The sequence below is a fragment of the Palaemon carinicauda genome, chromosome 29 (assembly GCF_036898095.1).
Source record: "Palaemon carinicauda isolate YSFRI2023 chromosome 29, ASM3689809v2, whole genome shotgun sequence".
In the NCBI taxonomy this organism is placed as follows: domain Eukaryota; kingdom Metazoa; phylum Arthropoda; class Malacostraca; order Decapoda; family Palaemonidae; genus Palaemon; species Palaemon carinicauda.
In genome coordinates this window covers 79,950,895-79,971,089 of record NC_090753.1, presented here as the reverse complement: position 1 = coordinate 79,971,089, position 20,195 = coordinate 79,950,895, and the positions used below count along the sequence as shown (strand labels likewise).

The window sequence follows — 20,195 nt, the reverse complement described above, 5'->3', positions numbered from 1 at the left end:
CTTAGAAGCCAGTCGTCCAAATAGAGGGAGGCTCTGATGTCCGCTAAATGAAGGAATTTGGCTATATTCCTCATCAGCCTCGTAAACACAAGAGGAGCTGTGCTTAGGCCAAAGCACAGGGCTTGAAATTGGTAGACAACCTTTTCGTAAACGAATCTCAGAAAAGGTTGGGAGTCTGGGTGGATGGGGACGTGAAAGTATGCGTCCCTTAGGTCTAAAGAGACCATCCAGTCTTCCTTTCTGACCGCTGCTAGAACGGACTTTGTGGTCTCCATGGCGAACGTCTGCTTTGTGACAAAGACATTCAGCGCACTGACGTCTAGCACCGGCCTCCACCCTCCTGTCTTCTTTACCACTAAGAAGAGACGGTTGTAGAAGCCCGGGGATTGATGGTCCCGGACTTTGACTACCGCTCCCTTTTCTAGTAAGAGAGACACCTCCTGCTTCAAAGCTCGTCTCTTGTCTTCCTCTCTGTACCTGGGAGAGAGATCGATGGGAGACGTTGCTAGAGGGGGTTTGCGTACAAACGGGATCTTGTACCCTTCTCTGAGCAACTTCACAGATTGTGCATCTGCGCCTCTTTTCTCCCAGGTCTGCCAGAAGTTCTTGAGTCTGGCTCCCACTGCTGTCTGAAGAAGGTGGCAGTCAGACTCTGCCTTTAAAGGACTTGGTACCTTTTTTCTTCCCACGTCTCCCTTCGGCACGAGCACCTCCTCTGCTGGAGGCTCTGCCACGAAAGGGCGGAATGAATCTGGACGCTGGAGTGTCCATCCTGGGTCTTGACAAGGTAGGCAAAGGGGTGGCTTTGCGAGCAGAGGACGCAACCAGGTCATGGGTGTCCTTCTGAATCAAAGAGGCAGCAATCTCCTTAATCAAGTCCTCTGGAAAAAGGCACTTTGAGAGAGGAGCAAAAAGAAGTTCTGATCTCTGACACAGTGTTACTCCAGCTGACAGGAAAGAGCAAAGGTTCTCCCGTTTCTTGAGGACCCCGGATACGAACGAAGCCGCAAGCTCACTAGATCCGTCACGTATGGCCTTGTCCATGCAGGACATTATGAGCAAGGAAGATTCCTTGTCAGACGGGGAGATCTTCCTGCTCAAAGCTCCCAGACACCAGTCCAAAAAGTTAAAGACCTCGAAGGCTCTAAATACTCCTTTCAACAGATGGTCTAGGTCCGAAGGAGACCAGCATATCTTAGAGCGTCTCATGGCTAGCCTGCGGGGAGAGTCTACCAGACTTGAGAAGTCGCCCTGGGCAGAGCCAGGAACTCCCAAGCCGAGAACTTCTCCCGTGGCATACCAGACGCTCGATCTGGAAGAGAGTTTCGCAGGGGGAAACGTAAACGCTGTCTTCCCTAGGTTCTTTTTGGACTGCATCCAATCTCCTAAAACTCGTAAAGCTCTCTTGGACGAGCGGGCGAGGACGAGTTTCGTAAAGGCAGGCGCGGATGACTGCGTACCTAAAGCAAACTCTGACGGAGGGGAGCGTGGAGCCGCAGACACAAACTGGTCCGGATACATCTCTTTAAACAGAGCAAGAACTTTTCTAAAGTCCAAAGAGGGTTGCGTGGTCTTGGGTTCGTCAAGGTCCGTATGTGGGTCATCAATGTGTGCCGCGTCGTCATCATCAGAGAGTCCATCATCTGAGAATTGAGGAGGAAGCGGCAAAGGAATAGGAATCGGCTGGTCAGCTGAGTCCGGCAGCACGGGTGCATGCGTGACTGAACCGGACGCAACGTCATGGAACTGTTGCCCAGTCTGTGAACTGGCAACAACCATAGCAGCGCGGGGACGCATAGCGTCTACTCCAGACTGTCTAGTCTGATGTGGGCGAGCAGAGGTAACCACACTGGGTTGCGGAGGTTGACGCACCGCGTCAAAACAAAACAACTTAGACTGTTGTTGTACCTCGCGAACGTCAACGGAAGGTTCCGTGCGTCGCTGAACGTCAACATGCGGCTGGCAGGGTACACTGGAACGCATGGGTGGCGGGACTCTCTCAGCTGGAGTGCGGCAGAAGGTCGCCTCAGCGTCCACAGGACGCACAACCGTGGGTGGTTGTAGGCTAGAGGTTGGTGCAGTGTCAACCTTCTCCGCACGAAAGTCCTGCATCAATGACGTTAACTGAGACTGCATGGTCTGCAGCAAAGACCACTTAGGGTCTACAGGAGCAGGTGCGGCAACAGACGGTGTGACTGCCTGATGCGGTACCGCTTTGCCTCTCTTAGGAGGTGAGCAGTCGTCGGAAGACTGCAGCGAGTCCGAACTGACCCAGTGGCTACAACTGGGCCGTTGGACTTGCGCGGAAGGGACCGACTTGCGCTTAAGAGGCCGCGAGACCTTGGTCCATGGTTTCTTACGAGAAACCTCTTCCGCAGACGAGGAATAAATGGGCTCTCTCGTCTTTGTGTGGGTGGGGCGATCTTGGTTAGATACGCCCGAAACCACGGAGGGAACGTCTGTTCGCTGATTAAAGCCTCTCGAACCCTTTGGTCGTACGACATTGCTTCTCCCCTGGACTTGGGAGCTTGCAAGAGGTCCCGGACTGGGAGGACGACAGGCACGAACAGACGAACCCTCAAGCGCAACACTATCCACAACACTAACACTCACTTTATCACTACCCACTGCACTCTTACACTTCAGCTCCTTGACGTCTGCCATGAGCTGGTTACGGTCACTAGCCAAGGACTCGACTCTCTCACCCAGAGCTTGGATGGCACGCATCATATCTGCCATCGAAGGTTCTTGAGTGCTAGAAGGGGGATCAGGAGCAACCACTACAGGGGAAGGAATAGGTTGTGGGGCATGAGGAGAGGAAAATTCAACGGAGCGAGATGAACTTCTCCTGACTCTATCTCTCTCTAGCCTACGTGTATATTTCTGGAATTCGATAAAATCGAATTCCGAAAGCCCAACGCATTCCTCACATCGATCTTCCAATTGACAGGTTTTATCCCGACAATTGGAACAAACGGTGTGAGGATCGATAGAGGCCTTCGGAAGACGCCTTGAACAGTCCCTAGCATTACACTCCCTGAATTTAGGGACTTGAGAAGGGTCAGCCATTTTGAATTAGTCAAAGGGGAATTAAAAAACTATCCAAAGTCATCAACAAATAATCCGATATCAACAAAAGAATGCAAGGATGTATTGAAGATAAAGTGCAAAGCGAAAGCTCAAAACTAGAAATGTGTACTTCACCAAAAAGTTGTGAAAACCAATCCAGTTAGCAACAGCGAATTAGTAGGTCTTGCCGGTGGCATGACAGAGAGAAAATTGAGTTCTGTGTTTACATTGAGTACTGAGTACCTGCACGACAGATGGCGCTGTTGAAGGACACCCCCTACCTGCATAGCGATCGCTGGCGGATTTTGAACGTAGAGTTTTCTGTCAAGCAGCAGAGCTGCAGCTTATATAATCACCGGCTAAGTTTAATATTGAAAAATTTATGTACAATACTGTACAGTATAGTTAATAAACAATATACATTACTGTAATACTGTATGGTACAATATGTATAAAATGATACTGCATTTAAGATTAACTAAGTGTACATTTTTTATACAAAGACCACTAACCATTTTCATATGAATTTCTACGCAGCAGTCTTGAAGCATCAACTCCTCGTGCGTCGTCTCTTGCGCAGTGATGTAGAGTACATTACATGTACTCCATACATATACATAATGACCAGAAGTATGTACTACTGTACTGTATACAAATGAATAACTTTTTTACATGAAAACTATGATACTGCTCAAAAAGGAACGAAGCAGGAGATACACACACGAGGAGAGAGAATGCCAGACTAGACTAAGGCTGAGTCAGTGTGAGATGGGATGTTGTGCTTGGAGGAGAGGGAAGTGGAGAAGCGAGGTAGGTGAAAAGGAGTGCAGGCTGTTTGAAAGCGTCACACCGTGAGAGTAGTTTCTGCGAATGTCATGTTTTATTTAATAAAATTTATACGGTTGTGTGTGTGGCAAAATCTCGAAGAATGATCCCTCAAAAAGAGAGGGCGGACTGTATTAAATTAAGTAAATTACCTGTCTGTCTTGGTGTAACTAGCTCTAGACAGTACAATCTTTCAAACAACATGTGGAGAAGCTAAAGAAAAACCTTTTGAGCCATAACAGTTTGTTGAATAAGCTGGCAAACTCATAGTGGGGAGTCCAGCCTGTCACCTTGAAGTAGTCTGCTCTGGCGCTGTGCTATTCAACAGCCTAATACTATTCTCCCATATGGTCCAGGTCTTACCATGCTCTGTAAGTTAACTCTGAACTCAACAAAGTCTGTCGCATCATCACAAGCAACCTAAAATCAACATCCGTCCCAGGCCTCTACAAGTTTGCAGGAATTGTCTACCATTCATAAGACGTGATGCAATTAGTAAGGTAGAGAAAGAGAAGCAATTGTCTGACAACAGACACCCTCTCCACTACCACCAAGGGGTGCAACCAAGACTAGAGGTCACCTAAGAGCTTTGCGACTGTGAACCGCCTTGACAATGTATCTTTATCATCCTACAGATTGAGATGGACTGAAATTGACCAGCATCTCAGTGAATGCAACCCTCAGCCAAGTGAAAATCTCCTCAAGGGCACTTCATTCAGCTGAAAAGACTGAATTGTACTAGAGCAAAGGTAGGAAGAACTGGGGATATATTGCTCAGGTGGGAACTTCTAAGAGTGCTTAGTGCACCTGTGGAGAGCCCATCCAATCTATGAATTACATACTCCAAGGTTGCCTAAGAGGTCCTACCTGTTCTGATGACGATCTTGTAGAAGCAGACAAAACTGCTCTCAATTGGCTATTGCAGTGGCATGATAAGATATGATGATGACCAATGGATAGCTTTGGAGAGGAAATGGCACCAATGGTTCAAGGATTCTTTGAAGGAATTTTAGGGCTATGTGGGAAGAGTTTGTGGGAGCAGGTAGTAGTAGTTTGGACAACTGAAGCTAAAAGAATTCTATACAAGACCCTCAAGGTTGGGAGTTTGTTAATGCTTCTACTCTACAGGAAGCAGGTGATCATCAAAGTTTGCTAGTTTCTTCCTAATCAGGCAGTTGAAATGGTGGAACTTGGAAAGTTCAAGCTATGATAGCTCTATCTTAACACTGTTACTGATCTTAAGGTATTTTGTATTATTTATTCATTACTTCTCTTATAGTTCTATTTATTTCCTTTCCTTACTGGACTATTTTTCTCTGTTGGATACCTTGGGCTTGTATCATCCTGCTCTTCCACCTAGGGTTGTAGCTTAACTATTAGTACTGTATTATTATTATTAATACTAGCTAACCCTAGTTGGAAAAGAATGATGTTATAAGCCCTAGTACTCCAACAGGGAAAAATAGCCCAGTGAGGAAAGGAAACAAAAAAATAAATCAAATAAACTTCAAAAAGAAGTAATAACAATCAAAATAAAATATTTTAATTTGAGTCACAACATTTAATAAGATCTATTATATATAAACTATAAAAACTTCATAAAAACAAGAGGAAGAGAAACAAGATAGAATAGCATGCCCGAGTGTACCCTCAAGCAAGACAACTCTAATATAAGACTATGGCCCTACACAAGAATAGAGAACAATGATTTGATTTTGGAGTGTCCTTCTCTTAGAAGAGCTGTTTACCATAGCTAAAAGTCTCTCTTCTACCCTTACCAAGAGGAAAGTAACTACTGAACAATAACATTGCAAAAGTTAACCCCTTGAGTGAAGATGAATTGTTTGGTAATCTCAGTGTTGTCAGGTGAAAGAGGACAGAGGAGAATGTGAAAAGAATAGGCTAGAGAGAGGTATCCAATGTAGTACAGTACTGTACTGTCTGGCCAGTCAAAAGGAACCAATAATAATAGTAATAACTGGTAAGGGAAAACTTAATGACTTCATGGACAGCACCCAGGATGTTCGCACCTTCACAACCCGGGTTAGGGTCAAAACCAAGTTCATCACCCAAAGTGGTTTTAAACCTTGACCCCACATACTTTAGTCACAGAACATGAGGCTGGCAATACTGCACATACAAAGTCTTAGCAATGAACCCTGAGATGGCCATTTTAGGCAACCTGGGTTCACTTCATCAACAAGAAGTATCAGAGGTAAAGGCAAACCCCAAAGTGACCGACAAGAGTAGAAAAAATTGTTAAACATGGAAAAATTGGGCATGGTCTATCAGGTTCTTGGCCCATAAGAAAATGTGAATGTCAAAGTAACTTAGATCCAGTCAGCAGAAAAGAGTTTAGCAGCAGCCAAAGAACCTGTGGGGATGGCGTTTGACAGCATAGTAACAAAACCATTATACCAGATTAACATGGTATCGGATACAAATGTGTTGCTACCTCCTCGGTTCTCCCAGAAAAGTGATGGTAAGGGACTTGAGGGGAAAAAGGCTAGAGGAGAGCGATTAGCAAAGTTTTTCAAATAATCCAGAACTAGAAGAGGATGACACTAATTCTTCCTTCAGCATTCTGCTTAACCCTTTTACCCCAAAGGACGTACTGGTATGTTTCACAAAACTCATCCCTTTACCCCCATGGACGTACTGGTACGTCCTTGCAAAAAACTGCTATTTACATTTTTTTTTGCATATTTTTGATAACTTTATGAGAAACTTCAGGCATTTTCCAAAAGAATAGAGCAATTTAAAAAATATATATTGCAGAATGTGCCTCAAAAAAATAAAATGCCTGGGGGTTAAGGGTTGGAAAGTTCCAAATAGCCTGGGGGTAAAAGGGTTAACAGAACTTTCGAGAAACTCTCCCCACCAAATGAATAAGTCAGCATGCTTAGCAGTAGCTGATGGAATTTTGTTACTTAAAACCACCTTTAAACCTATAATTTCTCAGTAAGGGAGAAAGTGAAGTCAATTTAAGAAAAGGCTTATGCAAGGGCTTTCTTGTATTCTTCTCCCCTCTTTTTAATCCCTACCATATCAAGAAGAACTGCACTTTATCAAACAAGATGACCTACCCAATCTAGGTGTGAATGCCACGCAGAATGCATTTTTATAAATACCAGTACATTCATTGAGAAATAGGTTAGTGTCTGGGGTCAGTAAAGGAGTTCAGGGCTGTTGTGGAGAGTATACGCAGAGATTTATAGATGAATTCCTCAAGTAATATGGCTGCAATAGAGGAGATGTAATCAAGTACCAATACAGGTTTCCCTAGAGAAATGGCAATTCAGCCAGACTTGACTCGATTAGTCAGGAGCAGGTAAGGCACTGACTTTTATACTTCCTGGGTAATTAGTCCTGTCTTCAGCTAGATCTGTGGTTCCTACATCTTCTGCAAGAGGGCTACCAGGCACAATAACTTACCTAAATATGATTCATCCTTATAGATTACAAGGTCCTCAACATACAAACATTCAGAGATACAAACAAAAATACAACTAAATTCATAAATTTCAGATATTGTATCAAAAGTTCATTATGAAATAAGATAATATATAATTCAATGCAGTAAGCAAGATGACATTAACAATATGAAACGACTATCTTTTGACTTTAGCAGCTAAAAATTGTAGGCATGCGAGTTAAGTGTAACCTACCCTAGGCCAAATCTTAACAATGTTTTACTTACAAACATATGATAAAAACAAGAGGAAGAGAAACAAGATAGAATAGCGTGTCCGAGTGTACCCTCAAGCAAGAGAACTCTAATTCAAGACAGTGGAAGACCATGGGTACGAAGGCTATGGCACTACCCATGACTAAAGAACAATGGTTTGATTTTAGAGTGTCCTTCTCCTAGATGAGCTGCTTACCATAGCTAAAGAGACTCTTCTACCCTTACCAAGAGGAAAGTAACTACTGAACAATAACATTGCAGAAGTTAACCCCTTGAGTGAAGAAAAATTGTTTGGTAATGTCACTGTTGTCAGGTGAAAGAGGACAGAGGAGAATGTTAAAAGAATAGGCCAGATTATTCAGTATATGTGTTGGCAAAAAAAAATGAGCCGTAACCAGAAAGAGGGATCCAATATAATACTGTCTGGCCAGTCAAGGGATCCAATAATAATAATAATAATAATGATAACAATAACTAGTAAGGGAAAACATAATGACTTCATGGACAGCTACCAGGATATTCGCATCTTTTCAACCTAAGTTAAGATCAAAACCAAGTTCATCACCCAAAGTGGTTTTAAACCTTGACCCCGGTGATTAAGTGTGGGACAGAGGTAGATGGTGAACGCTGGCCAGAAACATCGACCCCACATAAAGGTGGGAAAAGATGCAGACAAAGAAGTAGAAGTCGAGCTCTTGCTTTGTTTAGTACTAACACAGTAAATGTTTCGAGCCTACTTAAATTGGGCTCACTTCTGTTCAAAACAAGATTCAACTTTAAGCTTACTAAAGTAAATTCATAATTGTACAGAAAATTCTCTTTCCCTTCTACCAAAAACTTACAATATTCTGCTTTTATACTCTACAGTTAGCAAGAGGTTGATCATCAGCATCTACTTCAACTCTCGCACAATATCTCGGAAACTGCCTGTACGAAAATTTGAACAAGATTCAGGAAATAGCAAAGGAAGCACAAATAGAAATGGACAATTTACAATCTTCTCTGGACTTTCCCTGAACTAAATATGAACAAAGCAAGATTAGTAAGGCATACAGTAAATAAATTTCCAGTGAACAATGGAGTACTCCAAGGTAATGTGTTGTCACCTATGTTGTTTATCCTCCTCACGGATTTTGTAATGCATATAACAGTTGGGGATGGTGGAGAAGGATTGGACTGGATTGGTAACAGGAAATTAGCTGACCTAGAGTATGCTGATGATGCTGTTCATATAACCAGAACACCACAGGACTTGCAAAGCTTGCTTACCAGAATGCATGAAATATCACATGAAGTTGGGCTAAAGATAAATAGAAGAAAGACAGAGATGATGAGAACGGAATATGCAATGTAAGATGAATTATCATTGGAAGGAGAAAGGATTAATGAGGTGGAATCATTTAAATATTTAGGAACTATGACCTTTGATACAGGGTCTTTAGAATTAGAGTTAAATGACAGATTGAAAAAAGCAAATCAGACAATAGCTAGGTTAAGTAATATTTGGAAATGAAATTGCCTGAAATTACATACTAAAATCAGGCTATATATCAGTTTAGCGAGATTGGTGTTACTGTATGGACATGAGTAGTGGTATGACAATGAAACAATAGCGAACAGATTTTCTAGATTTGAGAACAAAGCACTGGGAAGAATATTGGGAATTAAACGGCAGGACAAGATTAGAAATGAAACTATAAGAGAGATTACTCGAGTACCATATGTGGCTGAGATCATGGTGAGAGGTAGAGGGAGATGGTTTGGGCATGCTCTTCGCACTCCCCAAGAGAGATTAGCTCACCAAACGTTTAACAGGGCTCCGCAAGGCACTAGAAGAGTTGGAAGACCCAGGCCTACATGGCTAAGGACTATAAAGCATGAAGTAGGAGACGATGAATGGAGAAGTATTGAAGATAGAGACGACTGGCGAAATCTATCAAAGGCCCTTTGAGTCAATAGCCGTAGGAGGAGATGATGATGATGATGATGATAATCGTAAATGTTACTTTACTTAACATTGAATACTCAAAGAGGTCCACTGTTGACTGAAGAGAACTTAGTGTGTTACTGTAAGCAAACTATCCTCCAAACATAAAAATTAAACACATTATCAAAGCAAGTGAACTACTTTTGCCAACATACAAACAATTCAAGAAAACATCCCCAATTAAGGGATTTTGACGAAGGAAAAATCTATTTCTGGGGAGAGACCTGTGGCGCCCGGTGAAAAGTCCTTCTTGTATATCTTTTCTGATAAAACCTTCCAATTATACCAGAGAAAGATAAAAGCATGGAATACTGAGGTTACAACCCTCGCGCGGGCACCTTTTGGGTGTCGTGTATAAAGCAAAGGCGCGTGAAATCCACTATTCACAGGTTGTCTTCCATTTAGTTAATTCCTTCGTCAAAGGGATGGGCCGATACAGAGGCCCTAGACACACCCCCATCGCCGCACCACCCACGCCACGACGCGAGCGCCATCTGAACAACATCCTTCTGTATTGGCCATGATGGCTTGGACAGGAAAGGGTGGGATCGTGTAAAATAAGGGGAAGCGTTTCACCGGGCGCCACAGGTCTCTCCCCAGAAATAGATTTTTCCTTCGTCAAAATCCCTTTTCTGGGTCGAACCTGTGGCGCCCGGTGAAAATGTACCAGAGAATGCCTTCCAAGCCCAACAATAACTACTAATTTAATAAGGGGAGAGAAACAACACCATGTAAAGAAAATCATATATAATTAAGGTAAGTAGGCATAAAATATAAACTAGCCACAGGGCATAGTGAGAGTAAGGATAAACAAACATGATAACAAGGAAACCTCTGAGTATCAGAGGAAAACATGCAACAAAACTGACATGGCTAAGAATATCCCAACCTTATAACAACGGAAAACAATAATAGTTACGATCATATTAACCTAATATGTAATACACTTAGGGCTAACGAACCACCAAGGAAGCGGCGTCGTGGTGCGAGTGGCGGGTAGGAGGGAGAAGAGAAGAGATGGATGAAAGGAAGAACAAAAGATCAATGGGGAGAGATAAGGCTCCCAGCTGCAACCGTTGGGTATTTAAGAGCCTGTAAGTTCTTTAGATAGTGGCGTTTGAAGACCATAGGAGATTTCCAACCCGTATACTTCTTAAGGTTATCAAAGTCCATATTCTGGAAATAGTTGATGGAGGTAGCTATCGATCGGATATCACGAGCATGGGGAAATGATCCCGGATTGGCTTGTTTAATGAAGTATAGGATCTGTTGCCTAATGCCACGTATGGAAATGGTACCTCCTTGTTCTCTGATAAACAAGGGGCCAGACGATCGGGTAGCAGTCCTGGCTAAAAAGGCCCTGAGAGTGGTGACCGGACATAGAGAAGTATCTTGGAGAAGAGGAATAATCTTCCAAGGGGACCACCTATTTTGGGGGTCCTCGTTCTTAGCTAGGAACGCCCTGTCTGGTGAAAGAAGTACCTCACCTGAAGGGAGGAAATCCATGTTCTCTGAGTTTCGTGAGAGAGCTGCTAGTTCTGAGATTCTGGAACCCGAGGCCAAAGCTGTTAGAAATAAAGTCTTCCTAAGAAGAGTGATATAAGAGCAGGATTCGTTGTCCGTGTCGGAGGCCAGTTTGAGGACATCATTTAGAGACCAAGAGACCTTTTGAGGACGAACCGAAGGTCGAAGCCTAACACATGCTTTTGGAATAGATGAGAAATAAGACTACGCCAGGTTAATGTTAAACCCAACCAGGAAGACTTTCCTCAGAGCTGACTTAATGGTGGTTATAGTGCTAGCTGCTAGGCCTTTGTCAAAAATGGACCTAAAGAAGGAGATGGCTAAATTAGGAGTCATAACCGAATGGTCTGAAGTCCTTAAGAAATCCGCTAGTTTCTTAACCGCCGAATCATATTGGCGAATCGTTGAGTCCCTTTTGTCTGATTCTATAAAGAGGACATTATCTGGGTCGATGTTTGCGTCCCTACGTGCCGCAAACTTCATGAAATCCACAAAGTTAGGGTTTTGGCTATCCTTGAGGAATCTGACACAGTCCGAGTTTGGACCACCTGGGTCAGTTTGGGGAATGGGATCCGGAAGGGACGGAGTTTCAACTCGAGGAGGAGAGGAAACCAACTGCTCTTTGGCCAGTGAGGTGCCACTAAAGCTACTGCCCCGTTGAAGGAGCGGAGTTTGTGCAAGACTTTCAGTAGAAGATTCACTGGAGGGAATAAGAAGATCTTCTGCCAATGGTTCCAATCCAGGGTTAATGCGTCCATGGCATAAGCCTGAGGGTCCAGGTTCGGTGTCACATAACATGGGAGTTTGTGATTGAGTCGGGTCGCGAATAGATCTACCTGGAGACCTGGAACCAGCCTGAGTATCCACCGGAAGGAGTGCATGTCCAGGGACCACTCCGATTCCAGTGGGCTCGTCCTGGATAATGCGTCTGCTATCACATTCTGGACTCCTGCTAGGTGAGTTGCTGACAGGAACCAGTCTTTGTCGGCTGCCAAGGTGAAGATAGTGACCAGGATCTGATTCAGGTTGGGTGATTTGGACCCCCCCCCTGTTGAGGCAGTGGACTACGGCCGTGCTGTCTGAGACTACTCTGATGTGGGTCGACCTCGGAGGGGAGATTCTCTTCAGGGTCAAGAACACCGCCATGGCTTCGAGAACATTGATATGGAACTGTCTCATGGCGGGTGACCAAGAGCCCTGAAACATCTGATGTTGGGAGTAACCCCCCCAACCACTAAGAGACGCGTCAGTATGAATTGTCACTTGTGGAGAGGGGAACTCTAGAGGAACCGACTTGGAGAGGTTCCTCCGATCGGACCATGGTTGTAGTCTCATTTTCAAGACAGAGGGGATCTTCGAGGTCTTGTCTCTTAAAGGTATTGTCGCCCTCTTTCTCCAAACTCGATTGATGTCTTTGAGTTTGGCTTTTAATAGGAGATCGGTCAGTGAGGCAAACTGGAGTAGGCCGAGGACTCGTTCTAAAGCTCTTCTGGACACCTGTTTGTGTTTGAGAAAGTTCCTGACCTTGGAAGCTATCTCCCTCACCTTCTTGGGAGGAAGGGAGAGCTTGTGCTTTGAGAGGTCCCAACGGATGCCTAACCATTCGAAGAGGCTTGATGGTTGTAGGCGGGACTTCCGGAGGTTGACTTGGAAGCCCAGTTTGGCGAGAAAATAGAGTACCTTCGACGTAGCTCTGTTGCATTCCTGGTGCGACTGGCCCCAAATGAGCCAATCGTCCAGATAGGCGACGATTTGTATCCCTTGGTGTCTGAGTTGCTCGAGCACCGTCTCCCCCAGTTTCGTGAATACCCTGGGGGCAATGCTGAGACCGAAGGGCATGACTTTGAATGCGAAGGCTCTCTTGCCGAGACGGAAGCCTAGGTAAGGAGAGAAGTTTCGAGCTACTGGGACATGATAATAGGCGTCGGTAAGATCGATAGAGGTGGTGACGGCCCCACGGGGAAGTAAGGTCCGTACCTGAGAGATAGTCAGCATACGGAACTTGTCGCAAAGGATGTAAGAGTTGAGCTTCGACAAGTCCAGAACTACCCTCAACGCCGACGAGTCTTTCTTCGGGACTGTAAACAGGCGGCCTTGGAATTTCAGGGATCGAACCCGCTTGATTGCTCTCTTCTTGAGTAACTCCGCAGTGTACTCTTCCAGGATGGGAGTGGGTCTCTGGAAGAAGGTCACCGGTGGAGGAGGGGATCCCTGTGACCATTTCCAACCCAAGCCCCTTGATATTATGCTGTGAGCCCATGGACTGAAGGTCCAATGATCCCGGAAGTGATAAAGTCTCCCTCCTACCAGCATCACATCATTGGGAGGGAGTGAACTTAGGGCCCCTCCCTCCACGGGAACCCCTTGCTCTAGGCCCGCCGCGTTGGCGGAACTGTCCTCTACCTCTGGAACTCCCTCTTTGGTATCCACGAAAGGAACCGGAGGATTCGTAGGCAGGGTTGTATGCAGGTGAGGGCATCCAAGAGGGGTTGGGCTGTGTACCAGGGGGAGCAGCGAGGTAGACTACCTGCTGAGAAGGCACCTGTTGTCGAGAAGTCGAGGCCGCGGAAGGCTGTGGGGACGAGGTACCCCAGGCCGCCTTGTAAGGACTAAACCTCTGCTTCTTCTTGAAGAACGTGTGTCTCTGGGGTTCGAACCTCTTTTTGGCTGAGAGACCCCACCTTACCTGCAAATTCTGGTTTGCCCTCGCTGCGTCCTGAAGAACATTATCCACCTCGGTCTGAGGGAAGAGGGTCTTACCCCAGCAGGAGGAAGCTATCAGTCTGTTCGGCTCATGCCTGATGGTGGCCTCCGACAGAACGAACTTCCTGCAACTAACCCGAGCTGACCAGAAATCATGGAGATCTATTTGGTAGGATAGCAGCTGGTTCTTTGTGGCGACTCTGAACAGCGTTTCCTCTGGGTAAAGAGATGCTAGGGACTCCATGGAGGTGATGGATTGGAGGGACCTAGCAAGTCTAGTACGGGTCTCGAACTCAGTTTTGAGAAGACTCTCTATTAATCTGGGAAGCTTCTCAGAGAAAAGAGTAGAGGCACAGTCCGGGTCTAGTTTCCCCACCGTGAAGGTAGAGGCCGCAGCATCCCAGGCTGCCGAGGAACCCGGAATAAGCAAAGAGGTGGGGTCCGTCTCCTTGAGAGCCGGCATGGAAGAGCCTTCTTTGATGGCCTGTATAGTCAGCTCTGTGACTTTGTCTATGAGCGGCAAAGAGATGGAGGCCGCTGTCGTAAAAATAGTGTAGGAACCTTTGTGTGGGGTGAGCTTGGAGTTAATACACCCCCACTCTGATAGTGTTCTGGCCCAGATAGCCTGGGCCTGCTCTTTTGGAAATATGACCGTTTCCTTCGGTACCTTGTCCATACGGACCAATGCATGTTCCTTTAACCGTACAAAACCATTGAATGGGAATGCTAGGCCCGGGGGATAGAACTCCAGGTCCTCTAGAGGGCGGGTGCCCATGCCCTCCAGAGTTAGGGAACCATCTACGAATGGAGCATGCAAAGCAAACCGCCAAGGATTGTTTTTATCGAAGGGCGGTAGCTTCGATGCGTCTGGGGCAGAAGGGGGAGGAAACTGAGTTCCGGCGCGGATCAGAGTAGCCATCATATCCTTAATCTCTGTTATTGCACCAGAGTGATGTTGAACTTGATCCCTGACCAATCCTTTGATCAGTTGGATGGGGAGGAGATCAGCCCAGGGTACCTGAAAGTCACCCGTTGGTTTTTTCTTGGATTTGGACGACTTAGACTTCTTAGGAGTAGTGGTTTTACGAGGAGCAATATGAATATCAGGAGCTGTCGAGGGTCCGGGGACCGGTGACGTTGATACTGGCAAAGCTGAAGTCTTATAAGTTCGAAGTGGCTTCACCTTGGGTCGTACGGAGGCAGAGGGATCCCGAGGAGAAGCCTTAGAGTTATCAAAACCTAGAAAGGAAGAGGTAGGAGAGGGAGTAGGAGAGAAAAGGGTTTCCACCAACTCGGCACCACTTACCTGCTCGTCCCTGGGTTCTACGTCTATATCCAGACCCGCCATGTCCATCGGTACGAGGGGTTCGTCCTCCACGGAAATGGTAGCCCTGACTTCTTCAATTAAAGGGGCAGCAAGGTCAGGGGAGACTGCAGCAGTAGTCGAGCCTGGGAAGAGACGGGAGGCCATATCCCCATCGAGGAGATAGGGTGCGCCAGACGGGGCATTCCTGCCAAAACCCGACACCCACGGACGAAGAGTAGCCCTTGCTGACCGAAGAGAGACATCATCGGCCTGTAAGATTTGCAGTGATTAGTGATGGAGGAGGGGGTTTGCCCTCCCAAATATACTGTGTATATCATATTCATGTCTATATTAGTGTCTGCCAACGAGAAATAAGGAACAAAGGGAAAACCCACTTACATCATCATTCAGCAGAACTGACGACAACTCGTAACAGAACGAGCACAAATCCGGGAACCACACTGGGTATTGGGCCTGTCCCGGTTCCTGGATAAAGGGAATGGAGCAGTGAGCATGAGACCGGCAGAGGTCATGCCCAACGGGGTCGCTGAACAAGGCAGAGCATCCTTCAGCAGTACAACGGGCCTTCTGTAAAAGAAAGGAGACATGAGTCTGGTGTTGCTTGAAACTCTGATAAGGGATAAAAAACCTATTATTTTAGAGTTCCGGCACTCACTGAATTCCCTAAGCACCCATATTGCATTGACCAAACAACTGAATATTAACTTTAAGTTGATACCGCCCCATACCATTGTTGGCACTTTAATATTCAATTGTCTGTATATTTGTAATGCACCCAATGTCTGTTAATGACATAAGGATAATTAGTTTAAAGCAATCCGCCGACCTCCAAGGGTCGGGGAAGCAGTGACATGCCCTTAAAATAAATATAAACACCAGCCTTAGCTAAAGGCAAGGCAAATATAAGTGTGAAGTGTATGGGCGACCTCCGGTGAGGCCGGAGCGTAATGAAATGTCCTGAATAAAGGAGCCTTAGCTAATTAGCTAAGGCAACTATAAGTATGAAGTGTTTGGGCGACCTCCGGTGACGCCGGATGATAATGAGATGCCCTGAATAATTCAATTGTGAAAGATAAAAAGCTAAGCCGCAGCTAAAGACTAAAGCTTAGATTATAGTAAAGCGTATTTACGATCTCCGGTGAGGCCGGAGGGAGAAGAAAGGTCCTGAATAATTATTGTGAATAACAAACACAGTTGTAATAACAAAGGCTATTGTGGATATGGCCGTGGCCTGAGACCGAAGTAAGGGCCACCGGAGGGTCGTATCTAAACAATATGAAGCCCGTCCCATGTAGTAAACAATATAAATATAACAATAGAACGAAAGTTATTGAGAATCCCTCATGGCGGAGTATAACTTAAGGCGGAGTGGAAAACGTTCATAACTACTCCCGAGCCGTAACGGGGAGAGGACGAAACACGGACCAAAATAACGCTAACAATTGACAAGTCACGAAAAATAAATAACTCGTAAGTTATCATCCACCCAGAGGGGGAGAGGTGAGGGAGGGAGAACCCGCTGAACGCACAAAATGGAAAACGGGAAATCCGCTCCCCCACCGGAGCAAAGAAAGAAAACGAGAGAAAGGGGCAACTCGTGACTGCGAACAGAAAACGGGGACCCCAAGCTCTCGCTCTCTTAAACACAAAAACAGGACTAAAAAACACACAACACTATTATAAACGTATAAAATAAACCTGTACATCCATAAAACACTACGATCGAAGAATAGCAACTGCTAAAACTTAAAATAAATAGCACAGTCGAGTGACGAACGCCTCGGAGGGGCGGGTACTAAACAAATACAAAGCTAAATCGCTATCTCGTTCGTAGGCTGGACTTACTAGCAAAAAGTACCATGAGTATAAATACACAAAAAAATAAAAATAAAAATAATAATGGTTCTAAAGGCATAAGGCCAGGGACTTAACCAAGAACCTAAGTGACAGAGTACTAAACGGGCAGACAAAGATGAATTCCCAAACAGTGAACAAACAATGGCCGCCATGAAAGGCCAGACGGGAATAATAAAACAGACTATGCTGGATATAAAACAAAAGCCCGGTACAATAAAATACTGTCAAAACAAACTATGGTACTTAACATTGGAATGTGTGAAGATGGAGCTTCGGACATGACAAAATAAATCCACGATTGATAAAAAAGACCGAGAGCACAACAAAACAATTCAACACTTGTATTCCAAAAAGAAGGATGTTGTTCAGATGGCGCTCGCGTCGTGGCGTGGGTGGTGCGGCGATGGGGGTGTGTCTAGGGCCTCTGTATCGGCCCATCCCTTTGACGAAGGAATTAACTAAATGGAAGACAACCTGTGAATAGTGGATTTCACGCGCCTTTGCTTTATACACGACACCCAAAAGGTGCTCGCGCGAGGGTTGTAACCTCAGCATTCCATGCTTTTATCTTTCTCTGGTATAATTGGAAGGTTTTATCAGAAAAGATATACAAGAAGGACTTTTCACCGGGCGCCACAGGTTCGACCCAGAAAAAAGTTAAGTATTGAGTCGGCTTCAAGATAAAGCTGTATGAACATCAGGGGAGATTCATAGAAATAATTATTTCTTTGCAAGCTAAACACAATCTGCTTGGCAAGGTACAGTAACAACTAAATGTTCCATAAGAAAATGGAAGAGGAAATTAATTTTTTTTTTAAAGAAAATACTAGATTGAATTAATTCATACTTTGTGTACTTTTCTTACCTTTCATAGTCTGGACCTAATACAGTACTGTCCTCCAGTCTTGTTTGCTATGATCAATTGATGTGGGACTGAGGCATCAAGTTACTCTTGATCAAGAAGTCTTTTATTTAACATTCAATGATGAGAGCACTATAGAGGTTACTTGGAACAGTCCAAGGGCCGAAGATTCATTTAATTTTTACCTGTCAAGATTAACTATATGATTTTGTGGGAATGGGTTATAGCTGGGTCATTAATAGTTTGCATGAACTGTATTAAATCATCGGAAACTACTTTACTTTTGTTGGATAGGGACACTACCTTATCTTGTTCTCCTTTTTCCCCTTTGCCCTTTTTTTCTGAAGTGTGTTGGCTGGTTATATCTTGCTTTCATTCTGGACATAGAATTCATTACAAGATGGTGTCCTCCAAATCTATCAAGAATAATAATTACCATAAATATTTCCAGTTTTTAAAAACTACAGGTTGAAAAACTTCCTCACTCAATCTCACCTTTTATGAACCAAACTACATATATATATATAATTTCTCAAACATACATACAACAATAATAAAATCTATAGATTATAATCTGATACGCTATAAAAATTATATCAAATTTTATAAGTTTTTATAACGGAAGACTTTGTTGCGCAGGCATACATATTGCTTGGGCTACTTGGTTTGGGGTAGTGGGTAGAATAGTGATTGGTAAATCCCAAACCATAGTTTCAATATTCAAAGCACTCGGTGCCCGCCACTCCACTTGATCTTTGGTTCCGGATGGCGGTGATGGTCCAGCAATTTCATTTACGCTCGTCACAAACTCAAAATGTAAACGCCACTGGAGGGTAACTGAAAAAGATGGATCAGTCATAATGTATCATTAACTTAAATAACTGATCTCTTTTCATTTTAATATATTCATATCAGAGGAAATTTAAAGGCATTAAGAAATTATTAGCGGCAAATATATCAAAAGCCTACAGCCACTTACAGCATAGACTTCCCTATTAAGAATAATTGGTTGCTCCTTGATTTTATTTCCAATTTGACATTATATTCATAATTGTTACTCATCTTCATTCAAGCTTTAACATCAAATTTTCTTTCACAAGGTTAAATGTGAAGAGATTCTTGTCTAGTCTAGTACTATACAGTATATCTCGACCTATCCCACTTCTCCATGATTTTCTCAGCCTTCATTATGGTCATCACTCAACTGTTTCCATTTCTACTTCTATCAAATCAACTACATCCTATCCTTATCCTTCCTCATCTCAAGTTCCAACCCTCTCAAGCTTTGAGATCTCAGTCCACTAAACACCTTTCAGAAACTCTACAGCATTTGTTAATACAGTATGAGCTCCCTACTGCATTACAGCCAAAAATCTTGGCATTATGTTGTCGTAGTTAGCAAGTCATGTATGTTCTCGATGCTTAATACAGTACATTAATGCAAATCATGAAGCCTTTTTCTAGAAGGATCTAATAGACTATGAATTCACAAGGAAATTCAGTTGTTCTCTTTACCACGATGTGTCTGTACTACCTCAAAAATAATAATACAGTACAGTACAGCATCTTTATTTTTATTTGGCTTTCCTCTACTTTCAATTAATAGAATGGTATTTTAAATATGGCAGAACCCCTTTTCACTTTCTAATTTTCTATAACTTACCATCTCCATCTACCCCTCACCATGATATCCACATAGGATGAACCTACTGTATCTAATTTTTTATCCGTTTCTAGTAATTTTTCCAAATACCCAAACCAAGCCAGCAAAAAATCAATTGTAAACTGTCGTAACCTGCAACAAATGGTAAATAAACCTAAATTTAAACGACAATCTAGTCTAAACTTTCATCCACCCCATTTCTCTATGATTTTCAAGGCATTTATGTTGGTTGTCACTTGACTCATTCTATTTCTAATGCTTTCTTATGAACTATATCATATTCTTTCTTATTACATTTCACACATCTCAAATTTTGAGATCTCAGTCAATTAACCAGATCTCTGTCACTTTATTTGTAACATGAGCTCCATACAGTACTGCATTTCAGTAAAATAAAACTTAGCATTATGACATCATACTGAATAAACCATGTACTGTATACAGTGTTCTGGATGGGTAATACAGAGCATTAACACTAATTATCATCTCCACCAACTCAGAGGGAACAATATAGCATTTTTATTTCATTTTAGCCCTGTCCCTTATATTTGTGGACAGGGACAATGATGTACAGTAGATCCTATGGTTAAAATGGATATCCATTCCTACATGTTGTAACTCTAATTTTGATACGAGTTGGAGCACACGTAAATACAGTACTGTATGTAATCACCAAAGTCATATAGCTAT

At 43.8% G+C, this 20,195-nt stretch overlaps 1 protein-coding gene across 1 annotated transcript in view; it reads right to left on the bottom strand.

Annotated features, from left to right (window-relative positions):
• Positions 1–18,326: 18,326 nt before the first annotated feature.
• The window catches only part of LOC137622288 (RAB6A-GEF complex partner protein 2-like), a 76,673-nt gene continuing 74,804 nt past the window's right edge, over positions 18,327–20,195 (bottom strand). The window contains exon 9 of the mRNA XM_068352848.1: positions 18,327–18,679. Within this exon, the coding sequence (XP_068208949.1) occupies positions 18,456–18,679 (224 nt within the window). The 3' untranslated portion in view covers positions 18,327–18,455. The remainder of the gene's footprint in view (positions 18,680–20,195) is intronic.